General features: G+C 41.7%; 2 protein-coding genes across 4 annotated transcripts in view; one reads left to right on the top strand and one right to left on the bottom strand.

The window, feature by feature from the left end:
- The window catches only part of LOC134288187 (uncharacterized), a 504,266-nt gene that overhangs the window by 120,814 nt on the left and 361,839 nt on the right, over nucleotides 1–21,613 (bottom strand). The gene's annotated exons all lie outside the window — the stretch shown is intronic.
- Nucleotides 11,712–13,165, top strand: LOC134288185 (uncharacterized). Of its 3 annotated transcripts, XM_062852178.1 has the most exons (3): nucleotides 11,712–12,755; nucleotides 12,824–12,904; nucleotides 12,968–13,165. In XM_062852178.1, the coding sequence occupies exon 1, from the start codon at nucleotides 11,728–11,730 to the stop codon at nucleotides 12,652–12,654; it is 927 nt and encodes a 308-aa protein (XP_062708162.1). In that variant the 5' UTR covers nucleotides 11,712–11,727; the 3' UTR covers nucleotides 12,655–12,755; nucleotides 12,824–12,904; nucleotides 12,968–13,165. The 3 variants fall into 3 exon arrangements, with proteins under 3 accessions (XP_062708162.1, XP_062708160.1, XP_062708161.1); XM_062852176.1 differs by having other exon boundaries at nucleotides 12,824–13,165; XM_062852177.1 differs by having other exon boundaries at nucleotides 11,712–12,904.

Below are 21,613 nucleotides of genomic sequence, written 5' to 3'. Positions count from 1 at the left end.
CGGAAGATACTCTTAAAGAGGTTATCAAGAGGTTTTGATGTATGAATCAGTTTTATTACACAAGTTTACAAAATAAAACGAAAGTCGTGAACTTCTGTCAACGACCAATTTTTGAGCACAATTTAGTGCTGATTTCGAAACCGACCTTCAAAAATATTTAAGTAGAACAGTTTTTGAATTTTAGCTCAATATCGAGTTTTGCAACTTTTCAAAATATGTAATTTACTAAAATCTAAATACATTGCGTATTGTTCAACCAATTTAAAATCCTTTTCCATAAATTAAAAGCTGAATACAATACCATTCGATCATTTGAATGCATGTTTTGCCTTAGATTGATGAAAGTCAAGATATTGGCGAGTTTTAGGGACGATCTTCTCAAATTTAAGCAAAATTCCCAAAAAGTTTTGAAGAAATGTATTTTTTTTTTTTTCAATAAGAAAAAACCAACTTAAAAATTCTTTCTCGACGTTTATTTTACATATCATATGTAGGCGAGTTACAGTAAAAATTTCAGTTCAATCGGAGCATTGATTGCGGAGAATGAGATGTTTGAAGTGAACGCTTAAAAATAGAACAAAAATCGATTTCAAATCATCAACCTTGTATGGAAAGTCGAAAAAATTTTACGCTCTAGAGTAAAGTGGGGCAAAAGTACGAGTTGGGCAAGAGTTTCTTTTGAAGTTTTTGAGCTTAATTCAAATGATATCTTTCGGGTGTCAAGGTTGTTCGATGCCTTTTTGAAAAAGAGTCTTTCACTCCAAAAATTATGAAAATTAATCAATAGTTCGAAAAGTTATGACAAAACGCTGGTTTTTGATCAAAAAATTGTAATATGCGATCGTTCTTCCAACGCATGGAATGGAATTGTAATGAAATCGAATTCGATATTTTATTTTGGGGCGTAACTAGGTATATTTTGAAGATGCTTTAGCATGTATAACTTTTTTCAAAAAAGTTTTGAAATCATATTTTACACATAGTGGGGCAAAAGTTCGAATTGTGGGGCAAGAGTTCGAGTCATGTGGCAACTTTAGGTAAAACCTTAAAATTCTGCAAAATGTACATATTATCTCTAAAAATGATGGAATTAGGGAGAAAATTCGATCGAAGTTGAAAAAAAAAGTTGTTTTATCTAAATTTGGCGGAAAACTACTAATTTTTGGTGAAGTAAGTTTAACCCTGATTTGGGTAAAATCCAGATCGAACTTTAAAGTGTATTCCAATTCCAACATCAAATATTTATTGGTTTAACCCTTTGGAGCCGGATAATTTCGCCACTGCTGCCGCAACCTCGCTGGTCCCGAATATGTTTGTAATGCCCGGTTTCATCGCCGGGGTCATATTGACCCCTCCGGCTCCAAAGGGTTAAGGTATTCCAATTACCAAAGTGTCGAAATAGTGTATGTACTACGGATAGCGGAATACCACAAACACTAGATTCGAACTTTTGCCCCAGTGGTGGGGCAAGAGTTCGAATTAGACACCCACATACAAAAAGTGTTGTAACTCAAAACTGAAAAGACATTTGGCGTAACTTTGTTCAACAAAATTTTAGCTAATGGATGATAGAATCACCACACGGTATTCATTTATTTTTATCTGCTCCGATTTCTTGAAAATAATTGAATTTTCAACTAGGGTCGAACTTTTGCCCCACCTTACTCTACTGTTTTTTTTTTCGCGTTTTCGAACTCAGGGCATGATTCTACACCAAAAATGATCATCAGCTTACCGAGTTCAAAAATGCTGTAAACTAGTGTTATCAGTGAGAACTTCCATTAAGTATTTTCAAATTTTAATGTTTTTCAAGAACATCTCCAAGTAGAAGTGCTTTTTTTAAAAGGTCATTTTTTTAAATGATTTACCTATGTGTTTATATCAAATATCAACAACCTACTGTTTCCGAAACTTGTCAGATGGTACAAAATACCAAAAATGAAGAAAGGAAATAAATGGTTTCATTAAAAAAAAAATACTAAAATTTCTTTTTGTAATTGAGTAATTTCCTAAGTACTTACCGTTTCAGTACCGTAACAGCCTGCTTTATCGCACAATACCAAACAATTGCATTATGGTTCATAATGCAACTTATTTCGGTTGCAATATGAATCATAATGCAATTGTTTGACTGACAACCTGAGTTTTCATGATAAGAGCTTGGAAAACCGTGACGGTTATAGCACGGCTTGCTTGATCAAAATGTCGTGTCTAGCATGATGGAGCACGCGATCGTGCTCATTCGCGAAGCACGATGATACTGATGGAATCGAGCATATTCTAATCTATAAATCATTATTTTGCAACTCGTTGCATAAATAACTTAGCAAGCAGGTTATTTCTATGCACTTTTTATTTATTAACCTTCTTTATGCTTTGCATAAAAAGAGGGAGAGCTATTCAGAACCAACATTGATCATAATAAAATGATATAATGACGGTAACTATGGCATCGGCGTTTAGGCAAAGAAAGGTTAGAGAGGCGTTTCAGAGGGTCGCAAGGGATTTCAACAGGGTACCAGATGTAATAATAAAGAAAAGAACACTTCTCATGCATTAAACACATATGCATGAGAAATGTTTCTTTCTATCGTGTGATTTTATACAAAATTCATAATTTGACCTTTGAAGTCGTTCCAGTTGCTCTGTTTTTATGCCGCTTTTGCCACATTCCACTGCTTGGGACATGCCTTCCGACCTGGGGGCACACACCGGCAGGTATTTAAGTCACCAAACGTTCTGGTCGGCGTCCCAGAGGAGAGAGACAGACCGACAGAGAAACAGAGTGTAGTGTGCGGACCAGTTACCTAGTAGTAGCCCTAGTGGTTTGGTGGTCATTATCATCATTATGGTCGCGACCAGGATCGACTAGGAGCCAGCCGGCCGCCACTCGGCCACCACAGCAGCAGCTACATGCAACACAGTTTCGTGTATAGGAAATTATTATTAATATTCAAACATGCCCTGCTGAACCACGCGCACACCATCTCACTTGTACCGACGATCCCTGCCACATCTACTGTGGTCAGCAGGCGGAATCGTAAGTGACCTGCGTGCCACTAGTGTGTTGCGATGCAAAAATAATAAAATAAACGACCCGGTGTGTTAATCAAATTATCCTACGCCGTAATTACATTCTTTGGGCGCACAGCAGGGGCGAGCTATTACATTGATGGAATGCTGGATGAGCGTATGGTGACTATAAATCTACACTTTAGAAGGCATTTACTTGTTCTAAATGTGCGAACTCAATCGAACACTAGAATTATCACCTTTTCTATCTGGGGCCCCGATACAAAACATAGATGGTAAAATTGAGTTTTAGTTAACGTACATGAATGCTAATTCTAGCTAAGGCATGCAACGTGCATATACATTGAAGTTTTGACTATTCCGATTATTGGCTCGGTTGCTTAGTATGTAAAGCACTCGTCTAGAATACAAGGCTCGTGAGCTCAACAATCAACTTAGCTGTGGATTTTTTTTGTAAATGTAAATCTCTGACATCTTATTCTTTGAATGTACGTTGAGAAAGAGTAGCTATTTTAAATGATTTTTTGAAAAATAAAAAAAAACTTCATTATTTTCAGAAAATTTTGCTGATTGTGAGATGATATATGATATATATGAGCTCATCCCATATACTCACCAAGGCACCGTCCATTAATTACGTAACGCTCTAAGGGGAATCAGTAAGTATATTCGAGGGTTATGTCCCATACAAAAGTTTTGGTATTTTCAAATAAAAAAGCGTCACAGAGGAGAGGAAGTGGGTCAAAAATTGTCGATTTTAGCGTTACGTAATACCTAAATGGACGTAGCTGCCCAACATATCGATTGACGCGAAAGGTGTGTTCAGATGATCCATACATATTATATTCAGCTCCACGCATTTTTGTGCGAACCGAATCAGTCGCGAACACCAGCTTTGCAAGGTTGTCGTCCGGCATTCTTGCAACATGCCATGTCCATCGTATCTTCCTGGCTTTGGCTACCTTCTGGATACTGGGTTCTCTTGCGCACCACCGAAATCGTCCTTAGCATGTTTCGCTCGAAAACTCCGAGTGCTTGCAGGTCCTCCTCGAGCACGGTCCATGTCTCGTATCCGTAGAGAACCACCGGCCTTATTAGCATTTTCTACATGGTGCATTAGGTGCGGGGGTGAATCCTCTTCTGGAGCCCATATTATATAGGACTTCCACTGATGATGTGCTTTCGAATTTCGCGACTCACATTGTTGTCAGCCGCCAGTGAAGATCCGAGGTAGACGAATTCCTCCACCACCGGGAAGGTATTCCCGTTTGTCGTGACATTACTACCTAGACGGGTCCGGTTGGCCAGATGGAATTCGACCAAACGGCATTCGGCCAAACGACATACCGCCAAACGGCATTCGGCCAAATAGCGGGACATCCCAGCATGTACTTTGTTTATTACGCATCCACCTACTTCGCTACTTCGCAATTTAAGGCGAAACTGGAAGCATTTCCTCACTTTTTGGTTTTTGATTTTTTTATTAAATAACGAAGCAATATTTTCAAAATCGGTTTTCGTGCACATGTAGAGTATGTATCAAGGTATCTCCTGTTTTTTTGTAGTGGAAAATGTTTTTCGTTTTTGCAGAAACCATTTTTGAACAAAATTTGACGAAAAAATGGTTTCTGCCAAAATGGAAAACATTTTCCACCTCAAAAAAATTCAGAAGATACATTGATCCATACTCTACATGTGCACGAAAACCGATTTTGAAAATATTGCTTCGTTATTTAACACTCCCACTGCCATGCCTCCCAAACAGTGGGAACGGTAATTTCAACTTGATATAACTCAGCCGTTTTTCATCCGATTTGCAAAATTTTTGAAGCTATGAATTTTCCCAGCTTTCTAGATGAGTATAAAATTTTCAAATTATGGATTTGACCAAAGGTCTATTTTTGAGTACTCAAAAACTCGGAGCAAGTACCTTAAAAATGCTGTTTTTCTGGAGCCATTCCGAATGTAAATTAGTTTCCACGCATATTTTAATGTTGAATTGCCCATATTAATAAAGCAAAATTATTGCAAAGAAATATATGGAGATACTCATTATTTAAGACTATAAAATCTTCACAAAATTACGTATAATACAGAAAATTTGTATATTCGATTTGAACTTTACATTCATCGCGACAACACCTGTGTTTTATTGCTTGAAACCAATCACGTGCACATGAGAAATCTTTTTCCAAACGATTGTGAAAAGTGTGAATCTCAGAAACTACAAAATTTTCATAAAATCACGTATAATACAGGAAATTCGTATTTTCAGTTTGAACTTTACGTCCATCGCGACTGTTACGGAAGGCGTTACACCCGTCGCCACTACAAAAGAAATTTCCCATAGGGATGCTGCCGATCTGACGGGGTGCTTGTCATCCATCGGCTCCAATGATGTAGGGACGAAGGCTCATGTCAAAACAACACGAAAAAGAACGTGAAATGTGCTTAATGAATTAGCTCTCTTATCCTTACTATTGATAATTAGTAGAAATAATTGAAAACTTCTTATTGGATTAGCTGTGTTAGCAAGTGAAATTGAGTGAGTTGCCACAAATGAATTGTTAAAACAAAAACTTATAAACGAACTACACATACAACACATTTTAGGTTAGCTTAATGAACTACTTACGGCTATCTTTGGTTAGTCATTCAATTAAATTCCTAAATTTATTCCTACGGACGTAAACAGTGAGTAAAACTTAAATACTATAGTAAAACTTATAACTATGACTTTAAAACTTACTAAACTAGGTAATTTGACTAGACCTGCTATTACGAAACGGTATATGACGTAGGGACCATAGACTGGAGTCACAGAATTGTGAGTATTTACAAATGTAAACATGACCAACAATCAGAATTCATTTATTTTTAGCTTTAAAGCCTTTTCAACAATAAAGAAATTGCTACGAGAACCGTGATTTTGTCCTACGTCTTACGCCGTGACAACATTCTTTAAAGAATTCTACTCGGCAAGGTCGTGCTGCTGGTAGCGAAGGTCAAATAAAGGACGTATTCACGATGGTCCGTACGACGCGATCCGCGGCGAAAGCCACCGCTGGGACACCTCAGCGCATTTGCGAAAAGTGCAAAATCCCCGACAACGTAGCAGATATGGTAGCTTGCGAGCGATGCAATCGTTGGTACCATTGTGCGTGTGGGGAGATGGCCGAGAATGTCACCGGTAAGTGGATATGCAAAGATTGTGCTTTAACGGGCAGTGGCGATTCAGTATCCGGGAGAACCAGCAGTACTTCGCGATCGACGAGAGTCCAATTGCAGCTCATGCGGTTGGAAGAGGAAAAGAGAGCTCAAGAGAAGCTGATCCTTGAGCAGCAGGAACAGGAGCGTGTACGACAAGAGAAGGCGCTAGCAGCCAAAGCTGCTCTCGATAAGAGATACTTGGATGAGAAGTATGCTCTGCTCATCTCTCAGGCCGAGGATGATGAGGCGGGAAGTCAGCGTAGTCGTCGGAGTCGTGTGAGTCGTGGGACTCGCAACAGCCACATTGAGGAGTGGGTCAACAGTGTGGACGAAGCAGCTGGAGGGAACCCAATGCCAGAAAACGTCGAAGACATTTTTCCACCGATTTCGATTGCTGCTGGTGCTAACGTGCCGTGTGGAGGCATGCTGACCAGGTATACTGGAACGAAACCCAAGCAGTATGCATCGAGCCAGATGCACGATGAACGTCGATCGTCTCTCCCCAAGCCGGCGAACGAATGCGTGGGCGAAAACATTTGCACGGATGGTATGTCGTCTATCGCCGGAATGAAAGACCCAGTTACGGCATCTACACCTATTAGATCGGTTGGTTTCCAACAGCCAGTGGTGCAACCGTCGCCACACATACAATCGATGAGCATACAGCCGGTATATACGCAGCCAGTATATGCACAGTCGGTGTTTGTTCAACCGATTCAACCGCAGCGTACACTACCAAAGCTGGTTCCGCGACCGCCTCTGCCAACATTCTTGTACCCAGAGCCGATTGCACTGTACAAACCTCCCGCGTCTCAAACCCATGTCCCAATTCCACCACTGAGTGAAAAGTCGTTTCTACAGTCGAGGGTCAGTCGGCCGATAACATCAAGCGTCGAATTGCCTACATCGGCTTCGGCACAACCACCACCGACACTGCAGGATCATGTGTCGGCGCCGTCGCACCCTCCGCCGGTAGAACAGCCGTCGCATCTATCGATTGATTGTTCAACCGAACCGCGATCGAGCATGTTATTACCACCGACGACACAGGCGTCGTCTCAGCAGCAACACACACTATCGCATGGACCGCGATCGCTGTGTGATCAATTAGGTGACCTCTCACTACCACCATCTGTACTGCGGGCGTCGACGTCGTACACCCCTCCACTGCCACCACCTTCTTTTCCCGATGGTGAGTTGTCTTTGCTCAACAGATCGGAACATCATCCGACGCTGTCACGCGTACCACTACAGCAATCGGCAGAGCCTTACGCTACTCAGCTACAGCAGCTCCAGAACCAGCAAGCCATGTGGGGACAATTTCAGCAACAATTGTCTGCCAGGCAGGTAGTACCGAAGGAGCTCCCAATATTCAATGGGAGTCCCGAAGAATGGCCACTTTTTATAAGCAGCTTCCACAACTCGACTGCCATGTGTGGGTACTCGCAGTCAGAAAATCTGATGAGACTGCAGAGATGTCTCAAAGGCAAGGCGCTGGAAGCTGTGAGGAGCAATCTGCTGCTACCTTCATCGGTCCCGAAGATTATGGAGACGCTGGAAACGTTGTTCGGGAGCCCAGAGCGTCTGGTCCAGTCGCTGCTCAACAAAGTGCGCAGTGTCCCCATCCCAAAAGCGGAAAGACTGGAAACGCTGGTCAATTTTGGTCTCGTTGTCCAGAATCTTGTTGGCCATCTCAAGGCCGCTAACCAGCAAGCCCACTTAACCAATCCGACCCTACTGCAAGAGCTGGTGGACAAATTGCCGCCACACCTCCGATTGGACTGGGCTTTGTATAAGAAAAGCGCTGGTCTAGTCGATCTCGGAACATTTTGTGACTACATGAGTGTCATCACGTCGGCGGCGAGTGATGTAGCGCACTTCAACGATTTCGATGGAGTACGCCCGGTGGGAAGCGAGAAACAGAGGAAGGAAAGAGCTTTCGTGAATGCTCACGTGTCTGCCGAGCCGCGGAAGTTTGAACAGGGAAAGAAGGCAGAAAACCAGGAGAGACCTTGCTTCATCTGCCAGAGCGTGAAGCACCGAATCAAGGACTGCCACAAGTTCAAGTCTTCAAGTCTCGGTGACCGATTAAAAGCAGTTGAAGCACATCAGCTTTGCTCGGTCTGCCTCGTACCCCACGGAAGATGGTCGTGCAAGTCGACACGCACCTGTGGCGTCGATGGTTGCACCAAGAAACATCATCCGTCGCTTCATCCGAGTCAGCCAACTGGCACCAAACCTTCTTCCTCAGACAGCAGCGGAGCTCGTCCAAAACCGGACGCCGTTGTAAGTATTCACCGTCGAAGTCATAGTGCAGCTATATTTCGTATAATCCCTGTGGTGCTGCATGGCAAGGGAGCACAAGTAGCTACATTTGCTTTCCTTGACGAAGGTTCTTCGTCGACGCTCATCGAGAAAGAAGTCGCAGATCAGCTTAACCTCGACGGCGAGCTGCAGCCGTTATGTTTGACGTGGACGGCGAAGGTTTCTAGACACGAAGCGGACTCCAGATTGGTCAACCTGAATATTTCGGGTGTGGAGGGCAGCAAAAGTTTCCCCTTGACTGGAGTGAGCACCGTTCGCCAGCTGGAACTTCCAGTACAGTCGCTACGGTATGGAGAATTGTCTCAACAGTTCCCATATTTGGCCGGTCTACCGGTGAAAAGTTACGAAAAGGCCGTTCCGAGAATCCTGATTGGGCTGGACAACATTAAACTGGCGCTACCTCTTAAGACGCGGGAAGGATGTCCAAGCGGGCCAGTAGCAGCAAGAACGAGACTAGGATGGACGGTATTCGGAAGCGTAGGTGATTCGAAGATGGATTCGAGGTCGCCGCTATTGCACATTTGCAAGAGCGTGGAGGATATCAAGCTACATGACCTGGTGAAAGGATATTTCGCGGCGGAGAACTTGGCTGTATCCGTAGCTTGTGGACCAGAAGCGGAAGAAGATCGTAGAGCGAAGGAAATTTTGCGACGAACAACGGTGAAGAGAGCCGACGGCCACTACGAAACCGGATTGCTGTGGAGGAGTGATGTAGTGGAACTGCCGTCCAGTTACGACATGGCAGTGCGTCGTCTAATCTGTCTAGAACGGAAGTTAAGTAAGCGTCCAGAGCTGCAGGCGAGTTTGGAGAAGCAGATCTCCGACTATCAGTGCAAAGGCTATGCCCACAAAGCCACGCCTCAGGAGTTAGAAGGAAGCGACCCGAACCGGACATGGTATCTGCCAATCGGAGTTGTCACAAACCCACGGAAACCCGGTAAGGTGCGTATCATCTGGGACGCGGCTGCCAAAGTAAGAGGAGTGTCGCTGAACGACATGCTGTTGAAAGGGCCAGACCTTCTTTCTTCGTTGCCAGCTGTATTGTGCCGGTTTCGACAACGACAAGTAGCGATTGCAGGCGACATCCGCGAGATGTACCACCAGCTGAACATAAGAGAGGAGGACCGACAAGTTCAGCGGTTTCTTTACCGGACAGACCCGTCAACGAATCCAGAAATCTTCGTGATGGACGTGGCGATCTTCGGGTCCACGTGTTCACCGTGTTCAGCAAACTTCGTGAAGAATAAGAACGCGGAAGAATGGAAGGACGAATATCCGGAGGCGGCTACAGAAGTGGTAGAAAACCATTATGTGGATGACTACCTAGACAGTCGCGATACGGAGGAAGACATGACAAAGCTGGCAAAGGATGTGCGGAGCGTGCAAGCAGCAGCCGGCTTCGAGCTGCGAAACTGGCGATCAAATTCGGAAAACGTGTTGAAGTGCCTGGGCGAGAAACCAGCGAAATCGCCGAAAGATTTCAGCATCGACAAGGAGAGCCAAGTAGAACGCGTTCTGGGTATGGCCTGGTTACCAAACGAGGACGTGTTTGTGTATTCCGTGACCTTGCCGGACGAACTCGAGCGATCAACGTCAACCAAAACTCTCACAACTAAGCGAAGCATCCTGAGATTCGTGATGAGCGTATTCGACCCGCTCGGCCTTATTTCGAACCTGCTAATTCACGGCAAGACAATTATTCAGGATCTCTGGAGAGCTCAAGTCGGATGGGACGACGCCATTCCTACCGACATCTTCGATCAATGGATGCGGTGGATCGACCAACTATCAAAATTGAACCAAGTACGAATTCCACGCTGCTACTTTCCCGATTACGATCGCGAGTGTTTCAAAACTATGCAACTCCACGTATTCGTGGACGCGAGCGAGTCCAACTTCGCTTGTGTGGCTTACTTCCGTGTCATCGATCGTGGTCAGCCACGATGTTCCCTGGTAGCAGCCAAGGCCAAGGTTGCTCCACTAAAGCCGCTGTCGATCCCTAGACTGGAGCTTCAGGCGGCGGTCATCGGAAGCCGGTTAGCAAAGTCTATAGAAGAGTACCACATTCTTCCGATCAGCCGCAGATTCCTTTGGAGTGACTCCAAAACGGTTCTGTCGTGGATCAACTCGGATGCTCGCAAATATCGCCAGTACGTGGCGGTACGAATCGGTGAAATTCTGGAAGACACACGGTCCGAGGAATGGCGCTGGGTTCCCACCAAACTCAACGTCGCGGATGAGGCCACCAAATGGGGGAAAGGTCCCATGATGCAGCCGGATGGTCGCTGGTTCACTGGACCGGATTTCCTCTACATGGAGGAGAATGAGTGGCCGCAACAGCGAGTGCCACCAACCACCGAAGAAGAACTTCGTGCTATCCACGTTCATCACGTACAGTTGATTCAACCATTTGTAGAGTGCAGTCGGTTTTCCAGGTGGGAACGAATGCTTCGGGCCACAGCATACGTATACTCGTTTGTGGACCGTTGTAGGAAACAAGATGTCAAACCGGTCGGTCGTGGTCTGCAGCAGGAGGATCTTGTTCGAAGCGAGAGAGCTTTGTGGCGACTCGCTCAGGCGGAAGAATTCGCAGAAGAGTTGACCGTTCTGGAGAAAAATAAGACTACAAAAGGAGAGCTGATGAAATTTGAGGCAGAAAGTCGCATCAGACAACTATCGCCGTTCTTGGACGAGTTCGGCGTAATGCGTATGGAAGGTAGGACAGAAGCATCTCCTCTGGCGGCGTACGACGCGAAGTATCCAGTGATCCTGCCGAAAACCCATCGTGTGACAGAACTGTTAGTTGACTGGTACCATAGACGGTACGGCCACCACAACGGCGAAACAGTGGTCAACGAAATTCGCCAACGATATCACATCCCAGGACTCCGGGCGATGATTCGGATGATGGCGAAGAAGTGTCGTTGGTGCGTCGTGTATAAAACGCGACCGGAGGTGCCCAGGATGGCGCCTCTTCCGGCTGCGCGAGTAACTCCATTTGTCCGTCCGTTTTCGCTGGTGGGTATCGACTATTTCGGTCCGTATATGGTCAAGATCGGCCGTAGTCAAGTGAAGCGCTGGGTGGCACTTTTCACGTGCCTGGCTGTGAGAGCTGTCCATTTGGAGGTAACTGCGTCGCTCTCAACAGAGTCCTTTAAGATGGCGTTGCGGCGATTCATCGCTCGTCGGGGCGCTCCGACGCAGATCTATACGGATCACGGAACAAATTTCGTGGGTGCTAGTCGGGAATTGGCCCGTCAAATGGCTGAAATGAATCAGGAGTTAGCGGAGAGCTTCACCGACACCAATACACGGTGGTTCTTCATCCCACCATCTTCCCCGCACATGGGCGGTGCATGGGAACGGATGGTCAGAGCAGTAAAAGCAGCCATGGAGTCAGTCAACAGTTGCCGGGCACCGTCAGAAGAAGTATTCCAGACTATTCTCTGCGAGGCGGAGTTGATGGTAAATTCCAGACCGTTGACGTACGTGCCGCTGGAGACGTCAGATCAGGAGGCGTTGACCCCAAACCATTTCATCCATCTGAGCAGCAATGGAGTCAAGCAACCGGAAAAAATGTCGACTACGGAGAGCCAGGCATTGCGAAATGGGTGGAATCTGTGTCGCTACGTCCTAGACCAATTCTGGGCTAGATGGATACGGGAATATTTGCCGGTCTTGACTCGGCGCACCAAGTGGCATGAAGAAGTAAAACCCATCCGGAAAGGAGATTTGGTATTCATCGTAGGCGAGGCCATCCGGAACCGTTGGCCTAGGGGCAAGGTCGTTCAAGTTATACCAGGACGGGATGGACGCATTCGACAAGTCGACGTCCAGACTAGTGCAGGAGTACTACGCCGTCCCGTGGCGAAGCTTGCGGTACTTGACGTACTTCCAGTAGGTAATCCTGCTGGACTGGCGCAGCATTACGAGGAGGGGAATGTTACGGAAGGCGTTACACCCGTCGCCACTACAAAAGAAATTTCCCATAGGGATGCTGCCGATCTGACGGAGTGCTTGTCATCCATCGGCTCCAATGATGTAGGGACGAAGGCTCATGTCAAAACAACACGAAAAAGAACGTGAAATGTGCTTAATGAATTAGCTCTCTTATCCTTACTATTGATAATTAGTAGAAATAATTGAAAACTTCTTATTGGATTAGCTGTGTTAGCAAGTGAAATTGAGTGAGTTGCCACAAATGAATTGTTAAAACAAAAACTTATAAACGAACTACACATACAACACATTTTAGGTTAGCTTAATGAACTACTTACGGCTATCTTTGGTTAGTCATTCAATTAAATTCCTAAATTTATTCCTACGGACGTAAACAGTGAGTAAAACTTAAATACTATAGTAAAACTTATAACTATGACTTTAAAACTTACTAAACTAGGTAATTTGACTAGACCTGCTATTACGAAACGGTATATGACGTAGGGACCATAGACTGGAGTCACAGAATTGTGAGTATTTACAAATGTAAACATGACCAACAATCAGAATTCATTTATTTTTAGCTTTAAAGCCTTTTCAACAATAAAGAAATTGCTACGAGAACCGTGATTTTGTCCTACGTCTTACGCCGTGACAACAGCGACAATCCCCATGTTATATTGCTTGAAAACAATCACGTGTACATAAGAATACATTTACAGATCAATGGGGACAAGTGTGAATCATAAAAACTACAAAATCTTCACAAAATTACGTACAATACAGAAAATTTGAATATTCGATTTGAACTTTGTATTCATCGCGACAATCCCTGTGTTTTATTGCTTGAAACCAATCACGTGCACATGAGAAATCTTTTTCCAAACGATTGTGAAAAGTGTGAATCTCAGAAACTACAAAATTTTCATAAAATCACGTATAATACAGGAAATTTGTATTTTCAGTTTGAACTTTAGGTCCATCGCGACAATTCCCATATTATATTGCTTGAAAATCATCACGTGTACATAAAAACTACAAAATCTTCACAAAATTGCGTACAATACAGAAAATTTATATATTCGGTTTGAACTTTATATTCATCGCGACAACCCTAGTGTTTTATTGCTTGAAAACAATCACGTATACATAGGAATACTTTTCAACGCGAAAGTGAGAAGTGTGAATCTTAAAAAATACAAAATCTTCACAAAAATACGTATAATACAGAAAATAAGTATATTCGGTTCGAACTTCATATTTGCCGTAACAACCCCTGTGTTTTATTTATTGAGAACAATCGCATGTGCATAAGAATACTTTTTCAAAACGAATGTGAAATGTGTAAATCTTAGGAACTAAAAAAACCACAAAATTACGTGAAATACTGGAAATTTGTAATTTCAGTTTTACACTTCACGTCCGTCGCAACAATCCATGTCTCTCATTGCTTTAAAACAATCACATACATACATAAGAATACATTTCCACAGCGATAGGGAGAAGTATGAATCATAAAAACTGCACAGTTTTCACAATTTTACGTATAATACAGGAAGTTTGTATTTGTGGTTGGAACTCAACATGCGCATGATAAGTATGATTCTTGAAAACTACAAAATCTTCAAAAAAATACGTGAAATACAGGGTTTTACTTACACATGTTTTATCTCTCGCTTCAGCTCTAGCGATTGCTAACTCGATTTTATTTGTGATAGAAGACGTAAATTAGTGTCAAACGGGCCGCTCCTTTTATGTGCATTCAAGTGAACTTAAATTTACATGATTTTTTCTGAGAGTGTACACTTACATTTTGACGACGATGATTCACGATACACTGAAAAGTTTCAATGTTGAAAATTGTTTCTTCGTTCTTTAGATAAAATCATAAGATAATATTCTTGAGTTGTCAATTCCCCGCATGAAAGAACGAAATTCCCCCCTATGGGGGAATTCCCCCTGGTTGAAAACCTCTGGTATAATGCAAGATAAATGTATTTTAAGTTCGAGCTCAGCATTGATCGTGACACCCTTATGGCTTTTTGCATGAAAATAATCAAGTACATAAGAATACATTCTCAGAATGATTGTGAGAATGAGGAACTATTAGAACTACAATATATTCACAAAATTACGTAAAATACAGATTTTGTTTTATTTTTGGTGAAAACACAACGTTCGTAGCGGCATCCTCTTTGTATAATTATTTTGAAATAACCTTCAGTTGAATTGTTCCGAGTACATCCTTGCTGGAATCTCTCTTAAGGTGGTATTATATACCCGTATACTGCATGCACTAATATCAGAGCATAATCCTACAGAAATGTTAATGAACGTATTTCCAGAAGGATCCTTAGAAGAATTTAAAAAATCCTAGAGTTTATTCAAAGAAAAATGTTTGGAAGAATTTGAGAAGAACTTGCTGCATTTTTGAGAGAAATTTCGGGATGAATTCATGGGAGAATTCCGAAAGAGTCTTTCCTGGGTGAATTCCTGAAGGATTTCCTGGAGAAATGTATGAAAGCACTTTTAGCATGTAAGTATCTAGATGTTTATAGTAAGTCACTGTGACTTCTGCATAATGTAAAACCTGCCCTGCCGTGACTTTTTTGTGGCATGTGTGTTGCATGGAAGATTCCCTGAAGGACTAATAGTCTCGCTTATTGAAAGAATTACTAATGGAATCGCTGAGTAAACTTCTGAAGAAACTGCTGGAGGGGTTACTGAAAGAATCCTTGGATAATTTCCTGGTTCTTGTATGCATCTTTATTAAATTATCTTCCAATACTATTCGCTGCATAAATTCCTCCAGAAATTGATGAAATAATAAAAAAATATCAAATAATCCTGGAGAAACTCGTGGGTACATCCCTGCAAAAGATGACTGAAGAATTTCTGAAATTTCTGAAGGAACTTCTTACTACATTTTTGAAGAAATCTCTTAAGGAATTCTTAGAGAAAATCTTGGAGGAATTACTGAAGGAACCTCTGAAGAAATTCTTGGAGTAATCCGTGAAGGAATTCCTGGAGGAATGTCTGAAGCAATTCCTGAAAAAATCTCTAGAGAGAATCCTGACGGAATGCATGGAGCAACTTTTAAATGAATTCCTGGCGTAACCCCCTGAGGAATTCTTGGATGAGACCCAGTAGCAATTTCTGGATAAATATCTGATGGAGCTCTTGGAGCAACTCCTAGTGAAATATCCAGAGGAATTCTGGAAGGAACTTCTGGAGAAATTTCTAGAAAAATCCCTTGAGAAATTTCAGAAGGATTTCCTGGAAGAATCCATAGAGGAATTTCTGGAGGATTTCCTGGATGAATTTTCGAAGAATTTCCCGGAAGAATCTCTGGAAAAATCTGAAATCTGCAAGATGTCCAGGAGCATTTCCTGGAAGAATTCCTGAAGAAATTCCTGGAGTTATTCCCGGAGGAGTTCCTGGAGAAATTCCTTGATAAAATCCTGAAGGAATGCCTGGAGGAATTCCTAGAAGTATTCCTGTGAGAAGTGTTGGAGGAATCCTTGAAGGAATTCCTGGATGAATCTCTAGAGAAATTCTTGAAAGAATTTCTGGATGAATTTTTGGAGATATCTCTAAAGGAAATCTGGAAAATTTATTTTTCTGAAAAAATCCCTTGAGAAATTCCTGAAGGATTTTCTAGAGGAATTTCTGAAGGGATTCGTGGAGAAATTTTCGAAGGAATTACTGATCTAATGCCTAGTGGAATCCTTAGAGAAATTTGTGACAAAACCCAGGAGGAATTCCTGAAGCAACTCCTAGAGGAGTTTCTAGAGGAATTCCTGAAAGTATCACTGGAAAACATCCTGGAAAAAAATCTGAAGAAATCCCTAGAAGATTCTTAGAGGAATTTCTGAACGATTTCCTGGATGAATCTTTGAAGTATTTCTTGGAGGAATCTTCGAAGGATTTCCTAGAGGAATTCTTGAGAAACGCCCTGGAGAAATTCTTGGAGAAATCCCAGGAGGAATCATTGAAACAATTCTTGAAACAATATTTGGAGTAATTCCTGGAGAAATGCCTGAAGGAATTCCTAAAATATCCTTAAGGTATTCCTGGAGAATTTCCTGCAAGAATTTTTAAAGAAATTCCTAAAGGATTTTCTGGAGAAATTCCTGGAAAAATTGCTGACATAATTTCTGAAGAATGTCCATTAGCAATTTTTGTATCAACTCCTGAAGAAATTCCTGGGGCATTTCCTGGAGATTTTCCTGCAGGAGATCCTGGAGCAATTCCTAGACTAAATCCTAGAGCAATTCCAAGAGATATTTCTGTGAGAATTTCCGGAGGAATATCTGGAAGATTACCTGGAGGAATCCCCTAGAGGAATCATTGAAATAGTTATTGGATGATTTTTTTTAGGAATCGCTGAAGGAACTCTGGGAGATTTTTTTGTAATAATTTGTAAAAATCTTGAAAAGTTCCTGGAGGAATTTCTAGAGGAATTTCTGGAGGAATTCATGAAGAAATCCTCAAGGGAATTTTTGAAAAATCCCTGGAGAAATCCTTAGAGCAATTCGTGCAGAAATCCCCGAAGAAGTTTCTGGAAGAATTCTCTTTGCAGATTTCCTGAAGGAATCGCTGCAGCAATTACTGGAGGAAAATCTGGAAGAATTCCTGAAGGAATCCCTCGAAAAATTTCAAAGGGTCTTCCTAGAGATAATCCTTGAAGAATTTTTGAAGGAATCCCTGAAGGATTTCATAGAGAAATTCTTGGATGAATTTATGACAGAATTTATGGAGGAATTTCTAGATCAATTCCTGGTGAATTTTCTGGAGAATTTTCCTATATTTGATGAATGCCTGCATGAATTCCTGGAGGAATACAAGAGGGATCCCTGAAGGAATCGCTGAAAAGAACCCTGGAAAATTTTCTTCGTGAATCCAAGTTGGAATCCCTGAAAAATCCCTGAATAAATTCCTGGAAGAATGCCGAGGAGAATTCGTAGTGGAATTCTTGGAGGAACCCTTGAATAAATTCCTGGAGAATTCTTTGGAAGAATTCCTGTAAGAGTATCTGGAAAAACCCTTGGAGGAATCCCCTGAATAATTACTGGAAAAAATCCAGTAGGAATTCCTAGGGAAAATCCTGATGGAATTCTTGGAGGAATCCCTATAGCAGTTCCTGAAGAAAACTCTAGAGGAATTCCTGAAGAATCCCAAGGAATTCCCAAGAGAATCCCTAAACAGTTCCTGAAGGAAGTACTGAATTTATACCTGGAGGAGTTCCTTAAATAATTCAAGGAGAAATTCCTGAAGAAATCCTAAGAAAAGTTACTAGGGGAATTTTTAAAATAAGTTGTTCCAGAAAGAATCACAGAAGGAATTCCCGAGTGAAGCCTTGGAGAAATTCCTGAAGGAGTTTCTGGAAGATACCCTAGATAGCCTCTGGAGAAACTCCTAGAGGAATCTCTACAAGAATTCCTGGAAGCATTTCTGAAGGAATTCCTAGAGGAATATGATAAAAAATTAGAGGCATTTCAGTAGGATTCCTTGGAGGAGTTTTTAGAGGAATCCCTGAAACAATCTCCAGAGAAATCACTGGAAGAATTCTTAGAGGAATTCCTGAACAAATTAATTGAGAAATCCCATGATAAGTTCCTGAATAAATCACAGATGGAATTCTTGGAGAAATCCTGAAGTAATTCTAGAAAGAATGGATGAACTTTTGGATGAATCCCTGTAGCAGTTCCTGAAGGTATCCCTGCAGGCGTTCCTGTAGAAACCCCAGGATGAATCCTGGATGCATTTCCAAGAGGCATTCCCAAGGGAATCCATAAAAAGTTCCTGGAGAATGTACTGGATTATTTCCTGGAGGAATTCCTGAAAGAATTCCAAGAGGAAGTCCTAAAGAAATTCTTAAAAGAGTTCCTGGGGAATTCTTGGAGGAATTTTTAAAATTATTCCTGCAGTTGTTCCTGAAATAAACACAGAAGAAATAATCTCAGGATGAATTCCTGAAGAAATTCAATGAGGAATCTCATTAGCAATCCCATGAGGAATTATTTTTTTTATCTGTATTAACGAGATTTTTAGCTCTTGGCTAGTTCATCTCAGGACCCACGCTTTACTTCCCTTCCGAAGGAAGAACTCACATTGTGTGTGTTTTTTTTCGGGAGTGGGATTTGATCCCAGGTCCTCGGAGTGAAATGCCTGTGCTTTAACTAACCATCACACCAGGTCCGAGGAATTACTTAGGAAATCCCAGGAAAGTTTTCTCAACAATGCTTGAAACAATTTCTGTAGGAATGCCTAGAAGAAAAAAAAAATTGTAGGAATCCATGTTTTCAGTGATCTGTAAATTTATTCTTATATACACGTGATTGCTTTGAAACAATATAACACAATGATTGTCACGATGAGTGTAAAGTTCGAACCGAATATACAACATTTCTGTATTGTACGTAATTTTGTGAAGATTTTGTAGTTTTGATGATTCACACTTCTCACAAATGCTTTGAAAAAGTTTTCCTATGTGCACGTAATTGTTTTCAAGCAATAAAACACAAGGATTGTCGCGATGAATGTGAAGTTCGAACTGAAAATACGAATTCCTTGTATTATACGTGATTTTGTGAAAATTTTGTAGTTACTAAAACACACACTTTTCACAATCGATTGGAAGAAATTTTCTCATGTACACGTGATTGTTTTCAAGCAATAAACACAGGGGTTGTCGCGATGAATGTAAAGTTCAAACCGAATATACAAATTTTCTGTATTATACGTAATTTTGTGAAGATTTTGTAATTTTATGATTCACACTTGTCCCGATTTATCTGTAGATGTATTCTTATGTACACGCGATTATTTTCAAGCAATATAACATGGGGATTGTCGCGATGAACATAAAGTTCAAACTGAAAATAAAAATTTCCTGTATTATACGTGATTTTATGAAAATTTTGTAGTTTCTCAAACACACACTTTTCATAATCGTTCTGAAAAAGTTTTCTCATGTACACGTGATTGTTTTCAAGCAATAAAACACAGGGGTTGTCGCGATGAATACAAAGTTCAAACCGAATATACAAATTGTCTGTATTACATGTAATTTTGTGAAGATTTTGTAGTTTTTATGAATTACACTTGTACTCATTTATCTGTAAATGTATTCTTATGTACACGTGATTGTTTTCAAGCAATATAACATGGAGATTGTCGCGATGAACGTGAAGTTCAAACTGAAAATACTAATTTCCTGTATTATACGTGATTTTATGAAAATTTTGTAGTTTCTGAGATTCATACTTTTCACAATCGTTTGGAAAAAGATTTCTCATGTGCACGTGATTGGTTTCAAGCAATAAAACACAGGGGTTGTCGCGATGAATACAAAGTTCAAACCGAATATACAAATTTTCTGTATTATACGTAATTTTGTGAAGATTTTATAGTCTTAAATAATGAGTATCTCCATATATTTCTTTGCAATAATTTTGCTTTATTAATATGGGCAATTCAACATTAAAATAAGCGTGGAAACTAATTTACATTCGGAATGGCTCCAGAAAAACAGTATTTTTTAAGGTACTTGCTCCGAGTTTTTGAGTACTCAAAAAAAGAACTTTGGTCAAATCCATAGTTTGAAAATTTTATATTCATCTGGAAGGCTGGGAAAATTCATAGCTTCAAAAATTTTGCAAATCGGATGAAAAACGGCTGAGATATTAGCAGTTGAAAAATACCGTTCCCACTGTTTTGAGGCATGGCAGTTGGTGTAAGTGATTTATAGCATGGCAGTGGGAGTGTTAATAAAAAATCAAAAACCGAAAAAATGAGAAAATGCTTCCAGTTTCGCCTTGGCGGGTGTACAGATCTGTAACCATTCCAAATGCCCTGGCAATAATATCCATGTCGTCCGCAAAGCACACAAATCAACCGGATTTTGTGAAAATCGTACCCCAGCTATTGAGCCCAGCTACATGAGAGTCACCTTGTCGCAGTCCCTGGCGAGAATTGAATGCATTGGATAGTTCACCGGAAACCCTTTCGCACCCTTATCTGGTCAGCTGCCCAAGAAAGCCTTGTTTGTCCATGATTTTCCGAAGCTCTGTGCGATCGATACTGTTGTATGCCGCCTTGAATTTGATGAACAGGTGATGTGTTGGGACCTAGTATTCACGGCATTCGTACAAAATTTGTCATACGGCGAAGATCTAATCCATTGTCGACCGACCGTCGATAGAGCCGGCTTGTTGACTTCCCCCGAACTCATTTATTTTAGGTGACAAACGATGAAAGATGATCTAGGACAGCATTTTTTTTTTATCTGTATTAACGAGATTTTAAGCCCTAGGCTAGTTCATCTCGGGACCCACGTTTTACTTCCCTTCCGAAGAAAGAACTCACATTTTGCGAGTTTGTCGGGAGTGGGATAGCAATTTGTGGGCAGCATTCTATATGTTGATGATTCAAAAGTTCTCACTTCGGTCCGTCAAAAGCAGGTCAAGAGGCCCCCGTCATTATCCTCCCTGTATTTTTCATCTCGCGGCACGAAGCCGTTGTGAGATGCGTTGAGCTTCTGGTAGAACTTTCTTGGGAACGGCACAGCAGTTCCATTTCTTCGCACTCCGCTTCTTCCATGCAGTGCTAAACCTCCTAAAAGAGGTGAGTCTCCTTTTCACGCTTATGTTTGTAACGTTCCACGTTTTTCCGGGTTCGTTGCTGCAGCATTACCGCCCACTCTACATTTTTCTCCAAAATCGCTCTGCACTCCTCGTCAAATCATTCGTTTCGTCGACTTCTTTCCACGTACGCGATTTTGCTTTCAACTGTGTTGTATTCCATCTCCAGCATTCCTGTAGAAAGGCCACAGCGAGCTCGCCCTCGTCAGGTAACGTTGCCTCGTTATGCTGCGCGTATGATGGGACGACATCAGGTTGCGACAGTCGCTCAAGGTTGTACCGAGGCGGTAGTTGGTACCGTACGTTGTTAATAACTCACAATGGTCGGAAAAAGATAAAGTTCGGCCAAAACTCTTTTTATGTGTTTAATCGAAGTTATAGGTTGCCTAGATATGTTATATAGTATTTTTATTGCTTAAAAAGGGGTATTCAAAAATTACGTGATTTCAATAATTTCAAAA

The sequence above is a fragment of the Aedes albopictus genome, chromosome 2, assembly GCF_035046485.1.
Source record: "Aedes albopictus strain Foshan chromosome 2, AalbF5, whole genome shotgun sequence".
Taxonomy (NCBI): Eukaryota; Metazoa; Arthropoda; class Insecta; order Diptera; family Culicidae; genus Aedes; species Aedes albopictus.
Note: the sequence above shows the minus strand (reverse complement) of the source record. Positions and strands in the feature narration are given on the sequence as shown.